The sequence below is a fragment of the Zalophus californianus genome, chromosome 13 (assembly GCF_009762305.2).
Source record: "Zalophus californianus isolate mZalCal1 chromosome 13, mZalCal1.pri.v2, whole genome shotgun sequence".
NCBI classification, from domain to species: Eukaryota; Metazoa; Chordata; class Mammalia; order Carnivora; family Otariidae; genus Zalophus; species Zalophus californianus.
In genome coordinates, this window is record NC_045607.1 from 2,355,994 (window position 1) to 2,376,975 (window position 20,982).

Consider the following 20,982-nt stretch of genomic DNA (forward strand, 5'->3'; position numbering starts at 1 on the left):
GCTAGGCGCAGCCATGCTCCCTCCTCATGTCCACCACATGCTGGGCTCCCGGAGGGCAGCTCTGTCTGGTCCAGCTCAGCACACAGAAGGCACAGGGGAAGCTCATCATCGTGTGAACGAGGGAAAACAAAGATGAGTGAGCAAAGGCGTGGCCAAGGTAAATGTTGGGGCCTGGGTCCCCCCGCCCCGCAGAATCCTAGCCCAGGATTCAGAGCCTCAGAACCGGACTGTGTTTAGAGGCAGAATCTCTGCAGAGGGGACCAAGTTCAAATGAGGCCGTTAGAATGGGCCTCACCCAGTGGAACCGGTGTCCTTGTAAAAAGGGGAAAGTACAAGGCAGACGCACAGAGGGACGGCCACGTGAGGGCACAGGGGCAGGACGGCGTGCGCGAGGCGTGGAGGGGGGCCTCGAGGGCAGAACACCTGCCAGCACCCTGGCCGCGGACGCCCAGCCTCCGGGACCGGGGGGCCAATGGGTTTCTGTGGTTCGAGCCGCCTGTCAGCGGCGCTCCGTCACGGCCGCGAGCGGTCCAACGCAGAATGCTCCTGGATGGTGCTGGCCGGCCGCCTGGCCGCGGCAGGTGGAAGGCCTTCACGGGGGCGGAGGCCGGGTGCCTCTGAGGACCCCAGGAGCTCCCCACCGCAGCCCCGACCTCAAAAGCTAAAGCTCGCACCCAAGATCCTTATTTTGTCTAAAATCCTGTAGATGTGCCCTCATGAGCCATCCTGGATCTCAATTTCAATGGTTTTATTTCTGCACCTCTGACTTGTCAGCATGTGTCAACGTGCTACTAGTACTTGGCGCTGGATAGCCAATTATTCCCCATTTGGAGTAATTTCTCAGCAAGCAGAACCTCCCTCGCAGAGTTCTTTTTCTGTCAAGCAACTTGGAGAGAAGTTATGGCCATGATGTGCTCATTATAGGGAAACGGTGCACGCTGATGTGCGCACGTGTGTGTGCGGGCGAGCACCCTCGGGTTCGTGAGCCTGTTCGCTCTAACAATTACCTTCATGCTTCGGGGTTAAAGAGGTGTGGGCAGAATCTGAGCACAGCCACTTTCTGCACAATCAGGGGTGACTCGGTCCCTCTGGGCCTCAGTTTTCCCATCCGCGTGGGAATGACAACCATACCCCAGATGTAGAAAGAGATGGGCTCAGGGCCCCACCCACAGCCGGCCAGTGTGGCCGTCCTTCCCACCCCACCTCCCCCCAGTGGAAGATGCCCAGCTCATGTGCCCATTACACAGAGCAGAAAAGTGAGGTCTGGAAATGTCAACGGCTGTGCTGAGCCAGGACTCCAACACAGGCTTCTGATTTCAAGGGACAGACAGGATGGAGCCCAGTCTCAGATGGGTGATGGTGGCCTCCTGGCTGGATGTAGCAGGGGCAGAAGGCATCACCCCATGGAAAGCCTTTACAGGGGAGGCGTTTCCTTCCGGGTCTCAAATAGGCTCATCGCCTTCCTGTCCCGAGCACGATGCTGGAGAGGCTCTGTAAGGGCATTTATTCGCCTCTGTGGCCTTCAGAAAACTCAGTTGAGGTTTATGGCCCTGGATGGGAGAGCCAGCTTCCTGTTTATGGTAAAGTCACCCTGGGGGTGCACCCACAATCTTCCTCCTACCTGGAAGCCTCCGGAAAGGACTCTACGCCCAGGAGCAGGTAGGGCACACCCGTCTCATGCTTCTGAGCAAGAGCACACAGGAATCTTAGCGACATGCCGGCATCTGAGCCTCCTGGGGGAGTCGCGAGGGCGTCTGGGGGCAGACGGGTTCCTGAGTGGGTCACGCACGCACGCCAGCCCCCAAAGGGGCCCCGGTGTCACTGTGACGGCGACCGGAAGCCATTCCACCCCCCGCCCCTTCGAGGGGGTCTGCAAACGCTGCTGGAGACCATCACAGACTTCCACTCCTTTTTCAAATTTTTAGCTTCAACGAGGTTTAATCGATACATAGAAATTGCGTGCACATAATGAAAGCATCTTGATGAATTTGGACATATGCTTAACGCCATCACAAGCAAGGTACCAAGCATACCCGGCACCCCCCCAAAACGTCCTTGTGTGCTTTTGCGTGTGCGTGCGTGTGGTGTGAGTTCGATAAGGACACATTTGGAAGGGCACAACACACACTGTAAACCGTAGGTGCTGTGTTAGCACACACAGTGGTGTGCCTGACCGTTAGAACTTCGTCATCGGGCATGACTGAAACTCCATACCCGGTGAGCTTCCCTTTCCTTCCAGCTTCCGGCCAAAAGCCATGGGCCCCTACAAAGTGCACCGGAGCTGACGGGATCCATCCTGTGTGCCGAGGACCCTGGGAGGTGCAGAGACAGACAAACATCCGAGACCTGTCCTTGTGCCTGCAGCCCAACTAGGGAGGTCAGTGCCCAGGCACGGCCTCGTTCACCCCGGTGCAATTATGGGTGAAGGGAAGGGAGGCCAGGAGGCCAGGCAGCCCTTGGGAGCGGCAGCAGCCAGAGTGTGGACCAGCTGGGGCTGAGAGGCCAGCCTCCCGGTGGAAACCCCAGAGCCTCGGCAGAAACGAGGGCTGCGTCCTCAGGACATTCGAGCCTGCATCCAGGAGGCTCCGGGATGGCATGAACTTTGGACTTTTTAAATGTTACAAAGAAGTCCTCTTGAAGAAAGCTACTTGCTGTCTTTGTTGGTGAGTGCTGGAGATCATTAGCATCTTTGCTGGAGCTTCGGGAAGAGCTCTGGACAGAGGACCAGGAGCCTGGGTCCTGATCTCTTCTCGGCCACCAGCTCCTGCATGAGCCCGTCACAGCCTCTCTGGGCCTAACCTGCCCCCTTAAAGCTACCAGGTTGGGGGAGTTAGTCTCAAGGTGGGCTGACTGGAAAGTTCCATGGTGTAAGTACAAGGTGACATTGGGACGGGATGGGCAGCTCAGCCACGGGGCCCTGGATGCCCAGTCGAGGGGTGCCGGCCTGCAAGGACCCTCCCCTCCCTGGCGTCGGGTGGCGGCGGCAGCTGGCTCTTCACCCACCGAGTCCTCTGGCTTCCAGAAGGTCAGGGAGGTCTTTCTGATGCTCGAGGCAGCTTCTGGGCGGCTGTCACTGCACTGGCTATGAGCTTCTGCTGGAAAAGCCATTTAAGCTGCGATTTCCAAGGCCATGGGCAGGTTGAGGTGTGGGATGATGTGAGCGGAACCCGGGGCAAAGGTCCACGTGCCCCCTTGTCGGCGGGCCAACAGCAGACGCTGGCCTTCGTGCTAGCCGAGCCCTTGGCTCATGTTTGCTCCTCCCCACAGCTTCGGCAGAAGCCCTGCGTGTGCGGGCAAACAGGCTATGTCACCGCGCCTGGCGGAGGAAGTTCGCTGTGCCCTTGTCTGTTCAGCGTGGCTCTGGGAAAATCACTAATTAGAACCCCAGCTTCCCAGGTGGGAATACCAATCCTGCAGCTACACGCGCCTTAATCATCTCTCCCTGCACGTCCCAAAGACCCCGGCTGACAGGGGAGGGACGTGTTGGTTCTTTATGGGCTGCGTGGTTAGCGTGGCCCTTCTCCTTGGGTTCTCAGAGCCACTGGGAAATAGTGGAGCTGCTCTTTCCAGCTCTCTTTCCAGGGCCACACCACAAACAGGGGCACCTGGAGGGTCAGGGTGTCTCCCTCCCACCCGCTTCTCACCTCTACCCAAGGAACCCAAGTCGGCTAGATCCCAGCCTGGGCCTGGCTGGGAGGGGGCCACGTTCCCTCTTGAGAGCCCTGCAGTCTTTGCCCGGGTGTCCCCACCAGTGGCCTTTGGGCCATCTGCCTCAGATTTGCACACGCTGGCCACGCAGCTGATTCCCCAGGCCCCAGCCCAGCCCGTGCTGGTGGATGAGCATCGCAGAGGATGCTCCAGGGCTGGCCCCACGGAGGGCAGGGGCCCCACCCCGCTCCTCGCCCAGCACTGGGAAGGTTCCAGGCTTGTATGATGCTGCCCCAGCCCTCCCACCTCCAGCCTTGGCATATTTTGTTCCACGTGCTGGACAAAGGCCCCACACTCTCAGCGGTGTCCGCTCCAAAGTGGACTTGTATCATAAGTGCTTAAGGGCACATTGTCCTTCTCCTCGTGGAGGGCAGCTCCATCACTCGGCCACCCGGCCTATCTCGGCCACCCTTGCCCTCAGAAATCAGCACTGAATCCATATCTGTTAAAGGAAGGGACCAAGGACCAAACAGCGGTCAGAACCATAGCGCGGCCCAGGGTGGGCACGGGACCCCTCACACGGAGCCAGAGGTGCCCCATGATGCTTCCCCCAAACCTGCAGGAGGGAAACTTCCCAGGATTGGCCCTACAGGGAGGGGCTGCATGGCAGGGTGGCCGCGGTCCAGATCTTTTCTGTTGACCCAGATCCGAGATCCCCTGGGGCAGCCTGGGGCTGGGGTCGCATCCAGGGTAGCACGTGGGGCCTGAGAAGTTCAACCACCCAGCTCTGAGGAATCTGTGTTTGGAGATGTTTACAAGCACCTCCACCTTCTGCTTACGGAACGGAAAACAGCAGCCGCCCAACACACGAGCAGTCTGTGATGGTTCAGACACATCGGGAGCAAGGTTGGAGTCACCCATCAGGCAAGGAGCCACACCCAGCTAAGGTGCGTCGAGGGACGGGGCTACGGAATGAGAATGGACACGGGGGTTGTAAAGGCCAGGGCGAAGCGGACAGCGAGGTGTGGTGGTCACGAGTGTTCAGACGCAGCCCACACGCACATCAGGTGCCCTTCCATGCCAGGCTCCCACTTCCCTGCGCCTAGCTTCACCTGGGCTACCAATAGCTAACTGTGTGCTCTGCGTGGTGGGAGCCTGCAGGATGACCCCTCCTACTGGTGCTCACGGCCTCTGAACCCCTCTCCTTGGGTGTGAGCTGCACTCCTGGCTCCCTGCTAATGAAGGATGGAGCATGGCAAAAGGGGGGGTTAGCACTTCACCATCGGGCTGCAGAGAGGCCATGACTTCTGCTTGCTGGCCCCCCTCTCTCTTGCCCTGTCTCCTGCAGCCCCCGTGCTGAGAGACATGGGTGCCATGTTCCCGGCAGCCCTGCAAAGAAGTCCGTGCAGCAGGAGCCCGACCGCTCAGGCCGGCAGCCCTGTGAGTGGGTGAGGGAGGACCCTTGCCCTCCAGCCTTCAGATGAAACCGCAGCCTGGCTGACGCCTCCCTGCAGCGCCCGCCCAGCCTGGCCCCACGGGGTTCCCAGCCACAGAAACTGTGAGGCAGTCCGGTGCGTTGCTCAAGCCTCTGTGTTTAGGGGTAATAGATTCCTAATGCACTTGGTACCGAAGCCACAGGATCTCAAAAGGGGAGTGTGGCTCAGCTGCAAGCAGGAATGAACATCACCCAACATGGGTAAAAGGACTCTGTGCCCCTGTGCTTCCAGTTTCAGGGAGGAGAGCGCCTCACATTAGGCAGAAGCCTGGATTTTGCTATTTATTTGGGCATTAAGTCTGTCTACGTGAGCTTTACGTGGACGCTGGCTGACAAGGGGAGGCCCGCAGTGCCCTGAGCTGCACGCCCTGGGGGGGCCTGAGCCCCAGAGTAGCCGTGCGTGGGACTGGGAGGCCGGCGGCCGTGGCCATGTTCCTCTTGTGCTGGGAAGGCTGGGCACGCCGTCATTTGGACGCTGGCCCGCCTGTGGGCCCGGGTGGCAGCCCTGGTACCTGCCCTATTGTTCCACAGGCTCTGCACCTCCTCCTGAGCTCTGCCTGTGCCCAGAGCTTACGGGCTGCCCCTGCTGGCTTCAGGCCCCACCAGCAGACGGAAGGGAGAGCCTCCCGTAGCCTGTGTAGCCAGCTCCCACAACCGCCTAAGGGCGAATTCTTACAATAAAGCCTTTAAATACACCCCCTGGTGGCTCTGCTTCTCTGATTAAAGGCTTGCACAGACCTCGTCCCTGTATAGTGAAGCCCTGTTCTCCTAGTGCCGGAGGATGAGAGAGAAGGTCTCTGTGCATGCAGCAGTCACCAGGAGGACGCTGACAATGTCTGGGGCCAATCAGACTTCCCACTGAAAGAATCACACAAGGACACCCCATGAAAGTCACAGAAATTGGCTCTGCCCTTCAGAAAGCACAGACTGAGCCCCTGTATTCAGAAGAGAAGGTGCCCTGGGGTAGCTCATCTCAGCAAAGCAACACCACGAGGGCAAGGCTTGGTGCCCAGGGCACACGTGTGTGCATGCACTCACACACATAGGCACACATATGCAGTTACACACACAGATACACACGCACAGATGGAAAGGCTTAGTGCAGCCTCGTTTAAAGGTTTTAACCCAATTCCCGTTCAAGGGAAACTGGGAGGACTTTGTCATTCCTGTTGGTTCTTTGAAATTTTAAGGGGAAAGTTTTCAGGAAAGGTCGCGGAAAGTGTTTCTGCAGCCCCCTCTGGCAGGTGGAGAAGGTGGGACCCGGAACGGGGAGGACTTCTGGTCTCAGGGTCGGCGGGGGCTGCAGGGGGGTGTGCTGGAGCGCGGGGTTTGCCCGTGGAGAGAGCACACGGCCCGTCTCCAGGGTCCCCGCAGGTGGGGGGCAGTCATCCTGCAGGTGCCACACCTGTGGGTCAGCCCCAGCTGCCACACAGGCCAGTGGCACCAGGAAGGCTCTCCTTACTGCTGCGTCCAGAATCCATTCTCATTCATTATTATGCTCCCGAGGACACCCTCGTCACTAATGGTTCCGTATGAATCCGGAGATTTGTTTAAGGGCCAGGCTGACAGGAGAGAACATGTGAGTATGCGTAATGAACCAAGTTTAATCCCCACCTCCCTCTGACACGGTCGCTTCCAGAGCCAGCCCTCAGGACTCTGTTGCCTCCAGCCTTCCCTCGGGTGCAGACCCTACCCCAGTCCCCGGACCAGCATCACATCAGAGCGTGGACGACCCAGCACAGACCCTCTACCCTCACTCCGCCAGCCGCCTCTCCTCTGCTCCGCGGTCCGTGTGCAGGTGCTCCGCGGCAGGGACACGCAGCGGGGGCCCCGGGTAGCACCAGCCGTCTGGCTCACCTCACCCTGATCGGGTTCAGACCCCAGCCCTCACCGGGGCTTCCACGGTGAAGGGATGGGCTTCTCTCCCCTCTGTTCTTGCCCCCCCCCACCCCAGTGCCTAGAGCATAACAGGAACTCAATAACTAGTCCTTGACAGTGGGCCTCCAGAAAGGGAACCGGGCACTTCCGTGGGGGAAGAAACACATGGCATGAAACTTTGCATGAATTTTAACAAAAACTGCCAGGGTCCCTGTTGCTCCCAGACTTCCGTTTCTCCCTCCTGACACTTGATGGTTGTTAAATCCGAAAGCACGCTCTGTCTGTATCCACCCATCCATCTGTCCAACAGTGCGCTCCTGAAGGGCTTGTGACAGCTCCAAGTTCAAGGGACAAAGGTGTCTGAGTGCCCATTGTGGCGTCTGTGGGGTGCTCCCCACTCCTCCGAGGAGCACCCCAGTTACTGGCCGCCGATGGTTCTGCTTGCGGACATAGGCTCTACGCCCTCAGGCTTGGTCCTGAGGCCCAGCTTAAGGGAAGGATTGAAAGTCGTGTAGGATGCTGCTGGTGGGTTTTGTTCAAAATCTTGAAGAAGTAAGGACAGAGGAGGGTGGTGGGTTAGTGCGAAGGAGCAGAGGAAGAACAGAGGATTTGGGAGGCTCCTGGTCTCAAAGAGCTCAGCTGACAGACCAGGGCACCACTTAAAAATCAGCACAGTGCCCCAGCGGACGTCATGCTTAATGGGGAGAGACTGGACACGCTTCCCCTAAAACAAGGAACAAGACAACGCTGCACGAGAGGTTCAGCTAAAGAGTTTAAGCAAGAAAAAGAAATGAAAGGCATCAAGCCAGGAAAGGAAAAAGTAAAACTGAGTCCGTTTTTAGGTGGCACAATCTTGTCAACAGGAAATCCCCAAAAATCCACACTGACATGCCGCTAAAAACTCACACCTGATGAGGCGTTCAGCGACAAGGTAGGATACAAGAATGATACACAAAAATCAATTCTATTTCTATACACTCGTAGTGAACAATCAAAAATGAAAACGAAAAGATTCCATTTACAATAGCATTTAAAAGAATACAATACCTATTGTAAAGTTAGCAAAACGAGTGCAAGACTACCCCGGAAACTGTAAGATATTACTGACAAAAATTGAATAACATGTAAATAAGTGGGAAGATATTCCACGTTCTCAACAGGGAAAGATTCACTATTAGGATGGCAATACTCCTCAAATTCATCTATAGATTCAGTATGATCCCTATCAAAATCTTGGCTGGTTTTGTGTGTGTGTGTGTGTGTGTGTGTGGAAACAAACAAGCCAAACCTAAAATTCACGAGGAAATGTAAGGAATCCACAAGAACCAAAACAATCATGAAGAAGAAGCATGTTGGGGGACTCCTATCCCCCGGTTTCAGGACCTGCAGTAAAGACCGCGAGGGATGGGTGCACGTGTAGACAGCTGGAGTAGAGTTGGGAGTCTGGAAACCAGCCCTCACGTTTGTGCTCAGTGGACCTCCAGAAAGGGAACTGGGCACTTCCGTGGGGGAAGAAACACGTGGCTGGCTCTGCTGGACGTCCACACCCACGTACAGAACGATCCCGACGTGAGGACGCAAGTCAACATGTAATAAGACCCAACTGTGAGAGCCAAAGCCCAAGAATCTCAGAAGACGTCCGCGTGCATCTTCATGACCTTGGATCAGGCAGTGCTTCCTTTCCCGTGACATGGAAAGCACAAGGAACAGAAGGAAAAATAGATCATCAGACTTGATTAAAATTGAAAAACTTTTGCACATCAGAGGACACAGACATGAAACGGCCATTGACAGAACAGGAGGAGATATGCACGTATGCTGGACCAGGGGCTTGTATCTAGAATATGCAAGGAGCTCTTGCTACCCAATAATAATTTTAAAAATGAAAGAACCCAGTTGTTTATTTTTTTTAAAGATTTTATTTATTTATTTGAGAGAGAGAATGAGAGATAGAGAGCACGAGAGGGAAGAGGGTCAGAGGGAGAAGCAGACTCCCCGCTGAGCAGGGAGCCCGATGCGGGACTCGATCCCGGGACTCCAGGATCATGACCTGAGCCGAAGGCAGTCGCTTAACCAACTGAGCCACCCAGGCGCCCAAGAACCCAGTTGTTTAAAGGGCAGAGGATTTGAAGCGACATTTCGGTAAGTAATAGACATAAATAGGCAACAAGCACGTACGAAGAGGCTCGCTCAGTATCATCAGGTATCAGGAAGATGCGAGTGGAAACCATGTCCCCTGTACCCATGGGGACGCAGGGATGAGGAGGGCTGGGGTCCAAGACGCACACCAGCTCAGGGAGGCCGTTTCCCTCATGCAGCTGTCTAAGGCTCATGCAGCGCCTCCCGGCCCTTCTGCCCCAGGGTGAGATGCTGGGAGCGGGAGGCCACGGGGTGAACCCAGCCTGTCAGTCTGCCAGACTCTCCCGTCCCACCTGCACAAGGGGGTCACGGGCAAGCTCAGGCCGACGGTGGTGAGGGACACCTGCAGCAGTGCAGTGCAGGGGGTCGGCGGAGGCGCGGCCCCGAGCCCCGCAGGGGTCTAGCAGATGCTCGCCAGCCGCAGCCAGGCAACAGGAGGAGCCGCGGTCTGCCCTGGAGTCCGGCTGAGAAGGAACGGCAAGGACAATGCAGGGGTGCGACCCTGGGTGTCCCCAGCAGCTGATGGAGGTGACCAAGTCCCCGGGGGGAGCACTCGGGGTGAGACGTGAGTCCCGTAGCTGCCTTTGTGGGGAGGAGTTCAGGGCAGGCATGGTGGAGCTGGTGGCCAACCGGCCTGAGCCTGAGCGTGGCTCTGTGGCTTGCTGCCCATGACCTTCATGGACGCCTCTGTCCTCCTCTGTGAAGCCACCCTGTCCATCCCACTGGCCGAGCAACCAGTGGAAGGCATCATGCAGCAGGACAGCCTCAGGTGGTGAGGAAGAAGGCCCTAGCACTACACCTGCCGGGGCGGGAGAAGAGCTATTTTTCCAGCCCTGTGCTGAATCTCATGGGGAGGGATCTGTCAGACCTGGCGGCAGGCCCACAACAGCCTGGCCGGGCCCTGAGCTCCCTGAGAAACCGGGCTCAGCCGCAGGTGATCATGGGGGCTGCACTGGGCAGTGTGGACCCAAGGATGCCCCTGGGTGCCGTGAGGCGGGAAGGGTCTGGTAGCACATTCCGAGGGAGACAAAGCCTTCTGCTCTGCTGGTCCTGCCCCACAGACCCTGGGCCGGGGGCTTTCAGGTGGTGCTCTGGCATCTGAAATTGAGAAATCCACCCCGGGATTGGGATGCACGCAGGCGGCTGACCAGGGCTCAGAGCACTTCATTCCCTTCTTCCTTCCCGAGGCCACACTCCTCGTCCATCAGGCCAGTCCTGGACCCCCGGGCCTGCAGGCCCCCACGGGGCTGGCGAGGGCGAGGGAGCGGCTGGGCGTGGCAGAGCATTCGAAAGCTGCAAACACGGGGTAGTTGTCACCATGGGCGACACCGCCGGTCGCCCCCCGCGCCCCGTAGCAGGAGGACCTACATCCCCTGGCTGGAGGCGAGGCAGGGGCTGGCCAGGCTCAGGGAGCACTAAGTGTCACGCCCAAGCAAGTGGCACCGCCTGGTATGAAGGAACCGTGGGCCATACCCTGGCGGCACCTGGACTAGCAGGGAGGCTCCCACGAGCCTGACGGCGCCCAGGAGGGCAAGGTGCACGGGGCCACAGGTAGGAGAGTGTGTGCGGGTGTCTATGAGCATGGGTGAGTGTGTCAGTGAGCCTGTGTGCATATGTGTGCACGGGGGTGAGCGCAGGTGCGCCTTTGTGCTTTTGTGCGTGTGCGCCATCTCCCCCCATGGAGGGTGGGGGTCCTGGGTGCAGCCGGGTCACCGTCCCCGGGACCAGCTCTCCGAGGGGTCTGGTAGTCCAGGGGGGACCACATTTATTTCCGTTTCTGACCCCCAACAGCACCCAGCGCCTCCACGCTGTGGAGCTGACTTAAACTCGGGGCCAGGAAGGGGCCTCAGGCAGAATCTCCAAATCGTCCTCATTCAGCAAGGACATTTCAACGCCCCAAAGGAGGCTAAGTCTCAGAACAAAGGGCTGTCTTCAGGGGAATCCAGACCCGCTGGGGATGCCCGTGCTGCCGCAGACCAGGAGGTGCTCCCAGGGGACTCTGGGTGTGCAACACTATGGTGCCCCCGCCTGACCCGCTGCCTCTCCTCAGCATGGCCAAAGCCAGACACCACAAGGCACCCTGCTCCTGCCCGCCCAGCCACGGCCACAGAGCCACAGCTCGTGTCCCCAAAAAGCTGTCTGGCCACACTTTCACAGTCCCCCAGTGGTGGCGTTCGGGACACCTGAAGGGTCCTCCTGGCCAGAGTAGGGAGAGGGCCCACACTGGGGCCTGGAGGCCCATTTGGGAAGCGGAGGCTCTGAGCAGGGAGACGGACAGTCGTGGTGAGCCTGCACACTTTTTAGGACCGTCAGCAGAGCTGTGTACCTGTCCTGCCCCCCACGCCCCTGCCAGGCCTGCTGGGAGGCTGTTCCCAGACCCAGGTTCACCCGAGTCACCCGTGACCCCAGGCTTCTGACGCACACCGGGTCCGTGCAGGAGCCTCGTTAGCGTGTCTTGTAAATTAGGGACGGGCCAGGGCTCTGGTCAGCACATCCAGGGGGCGAGGGGGGGGGCGGTGTGCAGAGGTGCTGGCGGGGAGCTTTCCCCACCCTGGGCCCTGCGCCCTCCACCCTCTAGTAGCTTTCCTGCCCAGGCTATGGATCCAGAGGCTCCTGGCAGAAACCGGGAGCTCAGGACTCCAGCCCACCTGCATCCAGCCAGGCGGCCTGGATCAACCCCTTTCTCACCCTGTGCCTCGCTTTCCCCATTTGTATAAGAGGGTCTCCATGTTCTTTGAGGTCCAGGGTCAGATCTTACAAGGGCAAGGGCAGAGTGAGGCCATCTGGTGACAAAAGGTAGGACAGCTGAGGGCTCACTGCTTCTCCCCGGCCACTCACCATCGGCCCATGGTTTGCAGGCAGTTCAAGCACCGCCTGCCATGGGGACACGGATGATGCGCTTGCTCCCACCCGGGGGGGCTCTGCATCTCTCAAGGGGAGCCTGGGAGGGTGGCGCTGGCCAGGGACGCGTTCCAAGCCCAGGCCCAGAGGCACCCAGTATCCAAAGGAAGGAACTGTACAGAAGTGGGGTGAGCTCAGCCTTGGGGGCGAAGTGGAGGCCTCAGCCCCTCTAACTCCTCTTATGCCTCTGGGCCTCAGTTTCCTCTTCTCTAAAAGGGGTCACAGCCCACAGAGTCATAGCCTGAGTGAGACGACACATACATGTTACTGTCCCTCTTGCGTCCCCACTGGCACACAAAGCCTGTCATTCCTCCAGAACGGGCAGAAGGGTTCAGCACACCTTTGGGGGACGCGCTTCCATCCATGCCACACTGTGGCTCAGCCGGGAGCCCTGGGAACACATTTCTGAAACCAAACGCCGTGGCCTGAATCCAGCTGTTGTCCAAGGGGATGTGGGGCACAGGGCTGCTCACGGCTCTGCTCCTTCCTCCCCTGGGCAGCTGATAGCCCACGAGCAGGAGACGCGAAGCCCAGACAGAGGCTGTTCCAGGAGAGACCACAGCCAGGGCGGCTGGGAGAGGCCCCGCTGAGCTCGCTTGCAGAGGGGGGACTGTTCCGAGGGAAAAACAGCTTCACATATTCCATTTATTTCTTCTGTTAGACAAAGTCCTCTGTCCTGGCTCCTGCCCAGGCCTCAGGAAGCCAAAGTGCTTCACCAGCCCAACTCCGTGTGCCCATTTGGAAGGATCATCTGGGCACCCAGGCCCACTGAGGATCCGAGCAGGGGACTCATTCCCTCTGGGCAGCCCCAGGGAGTGGAGGGCAGGACGGGCCCTCCACCAACCTGGCCACGGACCACCTGGGCAAGGCCAGGCCAGGGGGCAGGACAGGACAGCCAGGCCCCTGGGGGTTGGGACGGAGGCAGAGGCAGAAGCTCCCCGGCCAGCCCTGCCCCCTGGGAGGCCTGGAGCGGGTCACTCCTGGTCAGCCTCCTGACGGCCCCATGGGGATGCTCTGGGACCATTACAGGAGGAGCACCCACAGGCTTTATGTGGGGCAGAGACCTCAGGGTCCCTCCATGTCTTTGCTGCTTTCAGCACACAACCCTCAGCCTGGGCAGGAATGCCCGGGGGGCACCGGCTTTGCTGCCACGGGAGAGGGAGGTGGCCGTCAGGCAGACCTGCTCCTCCGCCCAGGGCCTCATGCACCAGGCACCTCACTGAGCCCTCCCGGGGCCCGCTGATGCCCAGCGGTCACCATCCCTCACTTACAGGCCTGGACCCTGAGACTCCCAGAAGTCGCTTGAGATCCTGCAGCAAGGCATGAGCCAGGCCAGCGGATCTGCCCCAGTGGGCACTTTCTATCCACGCCTCCTGCGGCCTCTGCTTGCCCCAGGAAGGACCCTGGGACAGCCGCAGCTCCTGCCCCCCAGCACCCCCAGACGAAACACCACTTCCCAGGATCTGTGTGAAGCCTCCCGGGGCGGTGGAGGAGCGGGGCGCAGGTTACGGGCCTGACCCCAGGCAGACTGGTGGAGAACAGTGTCTGAGGAGAAGAGAGGCTCATTCCAAAAAGCTCCTCTCTGTCTCAGGGTCCCCCTGTGTAAAATGACCAGCGTGGGTAACACACGACCTCTGGGCTCTGAGGATCGACCCTTTATTACTGGAAGACTGCCCGAAGGAAACCTCAAAGAGAAGCCAGGTTCAGGACGCGCTGCCCCAGCCCTGCACAGGTGCCGCCGGCATGACACGTGACCCCTTTTAGTCCCCTTCCGTGGCAGGTGCAGAGTCGTCAGCTCCACCAGCCGTGTCAGCTGTGGGTGGGGGAGCGAAAGAGATGTGTAATTTATCACCCATTCCAAGAGTGTGGGAAAATAATAATAATTCTGTCTTGAGCACCGAGAGAATATTATTTACAGCCTCAAACTTTCACAAGAAGTTGAATGCAAAACAAGATGTGCTTTTGTATTTATAGCAGTTTGTCCCAATTGGATAGGGAAGCATCGGTGCCGGAGAGCAAAGAGCACCTCGCTCTCAGCCGCTCGCTGAGAAAATGGGGAGACCGTCAGCTCTCCGAGGGAGTCTGCGAGCTGAAAATGTGCAGGTACCAGAGAAAACCACCAACAAAAGCGAACCGAAGGAGCCCTCGGTGGCAGCCCTGCACCCAGCAGAGCTGGGTGGCTTTCTTTTCATTTAAAATTACATTTTTATTGATTCCTGCATTTGCGCCTGGTGGAGCTGGAGAAGCAGGTGGTACGACGTGGACAAGACACCCCCCAGAGCGTGCCCAACTGGGGCTGTCTTCGCTCCGTACCGAGGGCACACGGGTGGGGGCAGGCTGACTCAGTTTCCCTGCTCTTGGGAAAAGAGCCAGCACTCCCATCCCCGGGGCCTGAGATGATTAATGAGCAACCCAGGAGAGCTGTGAAAATGAAAAATATCCTCACCATCCCAGGGATTAATCATCATATAATGCATGTTCCATAACTGTGCGGGGACTCAATTACCTAGTCGGCAGAACGATGTTCCCCCTGCTTCTGTGCCGAGCCTGCGCGGCAGATTCTCCACCGAGAATCAAAGCTCTCCTTTGCAGCAGCAGAAAAGCTCTGGAAGCATTTTCACATGAGAAAGAACAGAAGCAGCCTCGGATCTGGAGACGGGCCTCGCGGGTTCTGAGGGCAGACCAGGGAGAGACAGAAATGGCTCTTCGTTTGTGGTTCTAAAAATGGGATTGATCCTATTTGCACCCAGGCTGGCTGGAAGTGTCCTTGGCCCCACAGGGAGACTTCCAGAAGGGGTCGGGAGTGAGCGTGGACACTCCCAGATTTGTTCCCTGCATTGAGTTCTAGCTGACTCCCTCCAGCTAGTTTCTGGGGATAAGACCCTGGTCATGGCAGAGTCTTGGGGGCAGAGACTTGCCCTGTGGACCTTTCCTGATGTGGTAGGCACTGGGCACCCACTTTTTCCTTTCTGAGGGCTTATCATAGGTAAACGTGGGTCAAAGTCCTTAAATTCTGAATGCCATTCACAAGTGAGCGAGTGCCCTCCACATGCTCCGTAGATAAGAAGGGTCCATGCACCTCTGTTTACCTGGACAGCGGGTGTCCTTCGCCATCTGTTACCCCATGCAGGGACCCCTTTCTGTCTCCAAACCAGATGTCCTGTCATCTGGTTTATATGAAAGGGGACATTTGAACTAGTCTCAAAGATCAGATAGGACCTGGCAAGAGAAATGCCCAGAGAAGCAAGTTGCATAACCAGTTCCAACTGTGGGGCCAGGAGCTCCAGGGTGACCCCGTTCTTGGTGGTGATGGCAGATAGCCTCCTGGAACAGAGCCTCGGTGTTGTTCCCTGGAAAGTGGGGATAATAACAGGACCTGCTTAAAAAGTGAGCAGTGACTCTCAACAGTGAGCGTCCAGCCTTGGTGGGTCTCCATAGCAACATCCCTTCCTCCTCCTCAACTGCCTTGCGGCAGAGCTGAGCGCTCAATGCTGCCTTTCTGTGAGCAAGACCAGGCCCTGCCCTTCCTGCCCCAGAGCAGTGGTGAAAAGCCAAAGCAGACCTCTCTGGGCCTGCGCAGACATTTGACAGGTGGAGAAGCCCGAGGTTTGGCTTTGCAGCCACAGAGCAGGGCAGCGAGATGCTGAGCGGACCCGGCCAGCCACCCTGGCTTGTCGCAGTCTGGTTCCTGCTCGGATCACATCCATCCATTGTCAATTGCAGGGCGGCAGAGTGCAACCCACGTGCCTGCCCCCAGCAGCCCACCCACAAGAGAGCAGGGAGGGAACCCATGGAGGGCCGTCCGGGGGCACGCCCACCTGCACCACCAAAACCAAACCAGGTTGAGTTGGAGGGCGGGGCCTGGCAACATTCCAGAATCCCAAATGCACCTTGCACACTGCCCTCCTGTAGCCTTTGGCCTGAGTTTGGGGCGTGGGGGGGCGGAGCACAAGGGCAGGGGTGTATGCCTAGAGCCAGGGAGGTGCCCTGATTCAAGCAGTTAAGCAAGGGGGACCCCTCCCTGAAGGGTGAAGCTCATCACCTTTACAAGAGTGTCAATTATTTTGATCAGGTAATCTTTTGCATCCTTTCAGCTAAGCTAAACCAGAGAGATTTAATCAGAGGAAACAAAACTAACTTGAAGTCTGAGCCTCACAGGGGGAGCACCCCATGAGACTTCTGGATGCTGGTTGGGGGGACATCCGGGGTCAGTGGCCGCACCCTGGAAAAGGCAGGAAGCTTCCCCTTGCCGAGCCCAGATCCCATGCCCCTCCTCTGGCGGCAGCTGGCTCTGTGATTTGTGCCGGCCGGCCTCAGGCTCTTCAAATGTTAATGGCAGATCAGGTATTCCCTCCCCACCGGGTTGGGATGCTGAAGAAAGATGGTAGCGTATTGGTGCCCAGCCAGTCAGTGCTCAGCGCATGTCACCTACTTGGATGTGCTTCCCATAAAAGACGGTTGGAACGTGCACGCGGATGGCGCTACCAGCCCTGTGCCGTCCACTCCACAGCCCGCCAGCCCCCGGGTCAGAAGCACGCCCAGGTGACCCGAGGCCCCAGGGCCACTCCTGCCATGGGCACGCCACAGAGCTCTGGGCTGCGAAGCCCTCTCCTGGCTGTCTGTGTGGCTCATGGGGCCGCTAGGGGGCTGCTCGGGTCTCTGTCCTGAAGGGAAGGCAACGTAGAATATCCCGATGTCTAGACGGGCCCCGGACCCAGGATGGAGCCCGTCAGGACCAGGAGCTGTTATGACCCCTTCAATGGCTTGTCTTAGGAGGACTTGCGGGAGTGGAGAGAAGGTTGCAGCTGAGACCGAAGTGTGTGTGACTCAGCTTCCCGAACGCCTGAGTGGGTGCAAGGCCACGCTGGGTGGGTGCAGGGCTCCCAGCTGTGGTTTCCAGCGGAACCACAGGTGACTCAGGGATTTGCCTTCTTCTGAAGAAAACCCCACAGGCCGCACTCTGACCTTGTCCTGGTTCTTGTTTCCTGTCCCTTTTGCAACGTCCCCTCTTAAAATACTTAGTGGGGAAATTGCCCAGATGAAGGGCTTGAGAAACCTAACAGCTGGCTCATCCAACACCCTCATGGGGTTTGGAAATTTCTAGATGGATTTCTGCGCTTTGAGTGACCAGCCATCTGGTTTGCCCGGGACCAAAGGGTTTTCTGGGACAGGGATCTCCCACCGCTGACACAGGGACAGTCCCAGGCAGGAGGGGTGAGTGGGACCCGTCAGCTCCGCCCCCGTTTCCCTCCCTCATGACAATTGGCTAGTGGCCAGCCATTCAGAGGCTTCCCTGGGAGTTTTCAGTGGGTTGCTGGGTCCTATTCTCCCTTGCCTCCCCGGTCACAGGGTGGGAAGGTGGTGACTCATCAGTGACCCTGGCAAGGGTCTCTCGGTCCCACCAAAGCCTCTAGCCCTGAGCCCCTCTCCACCAGGCGAAGAACCTGCTCCACCAGTGACTGCCCGGGATGCACAGGAGGCCACGGAGGCCACAGAGAAGGAATCAGTGTGCAATAAATAATTCCCAGCACTTTCCCGCAGCAACGTGTATCCTGGATCGCTTGCTATGCTCCCCCCACCCCCGCACCGCAGCACCCTTCAGCAAGGTTAGTCCTGTCCTCATGCAAGTTTACAAATGAAATCCACCTCAGTAAACACATGTCGTGGGCAGCCTCAGCCCATTCATTCACGCAGAGCAAATATGTGTGCACAACAGCTCCAGGAACAGAGCCCCAGGGCCGGTAATACGTGTGCTCAACATGGATTTGGTCTCTCTGCTGCCTGTTTCATGCACCGTATATGTGACAGTCCCAGGCCAGACTCGCCACCATGCCAGCAAGCCGGCAGCCGCTTGTCAGCGTGTTAAATCAAGAGCAAATCGGGTCGGTGTCCTGATCCCTGGGAACAAAAAGCAGGGGCAGGATTGGGGATTTCACAAAGTAGTTTAGCTTAGGTGAGAACGCACTCCCGGACTTTTCTCGTCCCTTCATAAGCTTTAAAAATACACACAAAACTAAACAAGCGCCACAGAAGACAAAACGGAACAGAGCAAATCCTCCTGCTTCCGCTTGTTTTCCCCTAGTTTCCAGAAGGTGAAAATGACCTCTATCCTGTACAAATCGGCGGGGCGGGGGCGGGGGGGGCTGTGAGATTTGTTTTCTCTGCAGCATTCTGGGGCTTGCAGACTCGATTAAGACATTAAAATGGGACGACGCAGGTATCAGGGCTCCTCCGTGGAGGGCTGTCTTTGTGGCTTCAGTGAGCAGCGCCGTGCAAACCCCTCCAGCCCCAGGGACACCAGAGAGTTCTAACGGGGATTATCTGCCTCCTGAGATATAAATTCCAATTTACTCTGACATAAACTATTACCCGGCTAACAGTGGTCATCTGTCTTCGGGTGCCTGGCAGGTACTCTGTGCCAGCGACATTATCTTGGGGAAATTAAAGGGGCGCAGGCTGGGGGCTGCCTCCTGCCCGGGCAAATGCTCCTGCCTCTGCCCGGCTGACCTGACCTCCGCCCGGTTCTCTCCCCTCCATAGCCTGCCCCACAGCACGCTCCTACCACCCACTCGCCCACGGGCTGCTAAGCACCTCGGAGAGAGGTAGGCCTGGGCCGTAGCCAGCGTGGGGGTCCCATCCTGGCCAAGGAGAGGCTGACGGAGCCAGAAATGGGATGAGCAACGGGAAGCCCGGTAAGCTGGGCTGCACCGAAAGCGGGGACTCTGCGCCACCCCGCAGTGGCAGAGAAACCCTCCCTTCCAGGTCTTCGGGCTCAACCCCCATGTCTAAGGCTCTGGACAGCAGAGTCCCCATATGCCCCTCTTCCCAGCTCTGCATGACCTTACTGAGATCTAATGCACGCTCCCTGAATCCCCCTGCGCACAGTCCCACGCTTGCTGGCATCCTCAGACCATCCCCACGCTCAGGTTGAGATCACTATCATCACCTCAAAAGAAACCCCATGCCCTTGGCTGTCCCCTCGCTGCCCGGCTCCCCCCAGCCTCCTCCCACCTGCAGATTTGCTGTCTCTATGGCCTTGCATGTTCTGGAAGCTTCACGTTGTCAAGCTCACCCACGCAGCAGGGCGTCAGCCCTTCATGCCTTCCTATGCTCGGATACTAGCCCGTTGTATGGATAGGCCACAGTTGCTTTATTCATTCGTGAACTCACACACACTTGGGCTGTTTCCGCCTTTGGCTGTGGTGAATAGTGCCGCCGTGACCACGGGCATCCGAGTTCTATGTGGATGCGTTCCCAGGTCTCCCGGGGACACGGATGCCTCGGAGTGGAGTTGTGGGGTCACGTGGTGGCTCTGTGTTCCAGGAGCTGTGGCTGTGTCTAAAGGCACCTGCCTGTTTCTCGTTCCTGGCCCAAAGCAATCTTGTTGCTCCGTTTTGCCTCAAGTGTGGAGACAAAGCACTGTGAGCAAGGACAGTTTTCACGGCCCCCAGTTCCTACAGATCTGGGGAACTTTTACCCCAAACAGGCTCCTCACCTCAGCTGGGGGACTGTCATCCGCCCACAAGGCTCAAGTAATAGAAACAGAGCCGCACATGGAGCAGGGCTCTGCTGGAGCAGGTCCAGCGACCCCGGGGTCAGGGCGTGGGGCCTGCAGGTGGGGCAAGGCGGAGGTTCCGGCTTCAGCAAACCAGGGTCAGAAAGGAAAACTGGTGCAAATGCCTCGCTGCAAACGGGGAAACTGAGGCTCTGAGGACAGGGGTGTCCCTGAGGCCGCAGATGCACCTGAAGCTAGGGCCGGAGCTCAGGTTTGTCTCCTGGCCTTGCCCTGGCCCCAGGCGGCCTCGTGGCGCCACAGCCCGCCTCGTGGCGCCACAGCCCAGAGGAGAGAGCTTATCTGGCAGAGGGATGCCTGTCCTCCAGAGACGTCCGCCATCAGGGCCCGGGGACTGGGTCTGCTCCTGCCTTTCACACTTGGTAGGCCCCCACACCTCGCCACTCAGGGAAGAGAAAAGACACAATTTCCCGGGGCTGGAAGGAAGAAATGCCAGGCAGATGTATTCCTTTAGTACCAGGCGCCGTATTTCCCCAGCCAGAACTGAGCGCCCGGTGTGCACAGCGGATGGAACCCGGACCCACAGGGCTCTGCAGGAGAGGACAGGGCTTGGTGGTTTGTGCATGGGTGTGCACATGCCCGTGTGTGCGTGGCTGTGCACGTGAGTGTGCACGCAAAGAAGGAGTTCCCATTCTAGGGAAAAAGCGAACTGGTTTTTGTCAGCTCCAGTTTTAGTGAGTCACTGAAGTCTATCTGAGGCAGTAACTTACCTAGAAAAAAGGTCAGTAGACGCAACAGATGTACTGGGTATGTCCATGTATGAATTGGATCTACGAAAGGCAATATGCCACTTATTTTCCCCAGTAATGATCAATTAGAAAATATAATTTTTCAACAGGTGCCATTCATAGTAGGAACAGAAGCTATAAAGCACATAGGAATGAATCTAACCAAGAATTTAAAACTCCGATGTGAGAGGTAGCAGCTGATCTGAATAAATAGGAAAGCCTCCTCGTGTTATAATGATGGCAACTGTCTCCAAATTAACCCACGAATTCACGGCAATCCCCATGGAAAGTTTTGTGGGACTCCAAGGGGGTCTAAGCCTTACCTGCAGGGATGAAGGGCCATGAATGGCTGTCTCAACTTTACAAAAGAAGACCGAAGAGGATGGATTTGTCCTACAAGAGAGGAAGACATCCCACAAGGATGGGAAGCAAATGTCACATGGCGCTGGCCCCACGCCACGGGCTGCAGCCAAGAGCTCAGGGTCACGGCTGACCACCCATACAAGGGATCTGACACCCTGAAGGGAGCACCACACGGCCAAAGGGGAAAAGCCAGCGTTGGCATATGGTTGTGGAAACTGGCACAGGATTGTGAGAATCATCACGAATCCCCGTGGGCG

At 57.8% G+C, this 20,982-nt stretch overlaps 1 protein-coding gene across 1 annotated transcript in view; it reads left to right on the forward strand.

Annotated features, from left to right (window-relative positions):
- The first annotated feature begins 472 nt into the window (after positions 1-472).
- LOC113934196 (ficolin-2-like) overlaps positions 473-20,982 on the forward strand; it is a 33,563-nt gene continuing 13,053 nt past the window's right edge. Inside the window, 4 exon segments of the mRNA XM_035723738.1 lie at positions 473-581; positions 1,527-1,659; positions 4,997-5,088; positions 6,388-6,517. Of these exon segments, the coding sequence (XP_035579631.1) occupies positions 473-581; positions 1,527-1,659; positions 4,997-5,088; positions 6,388-6,517 (464 nt within the window).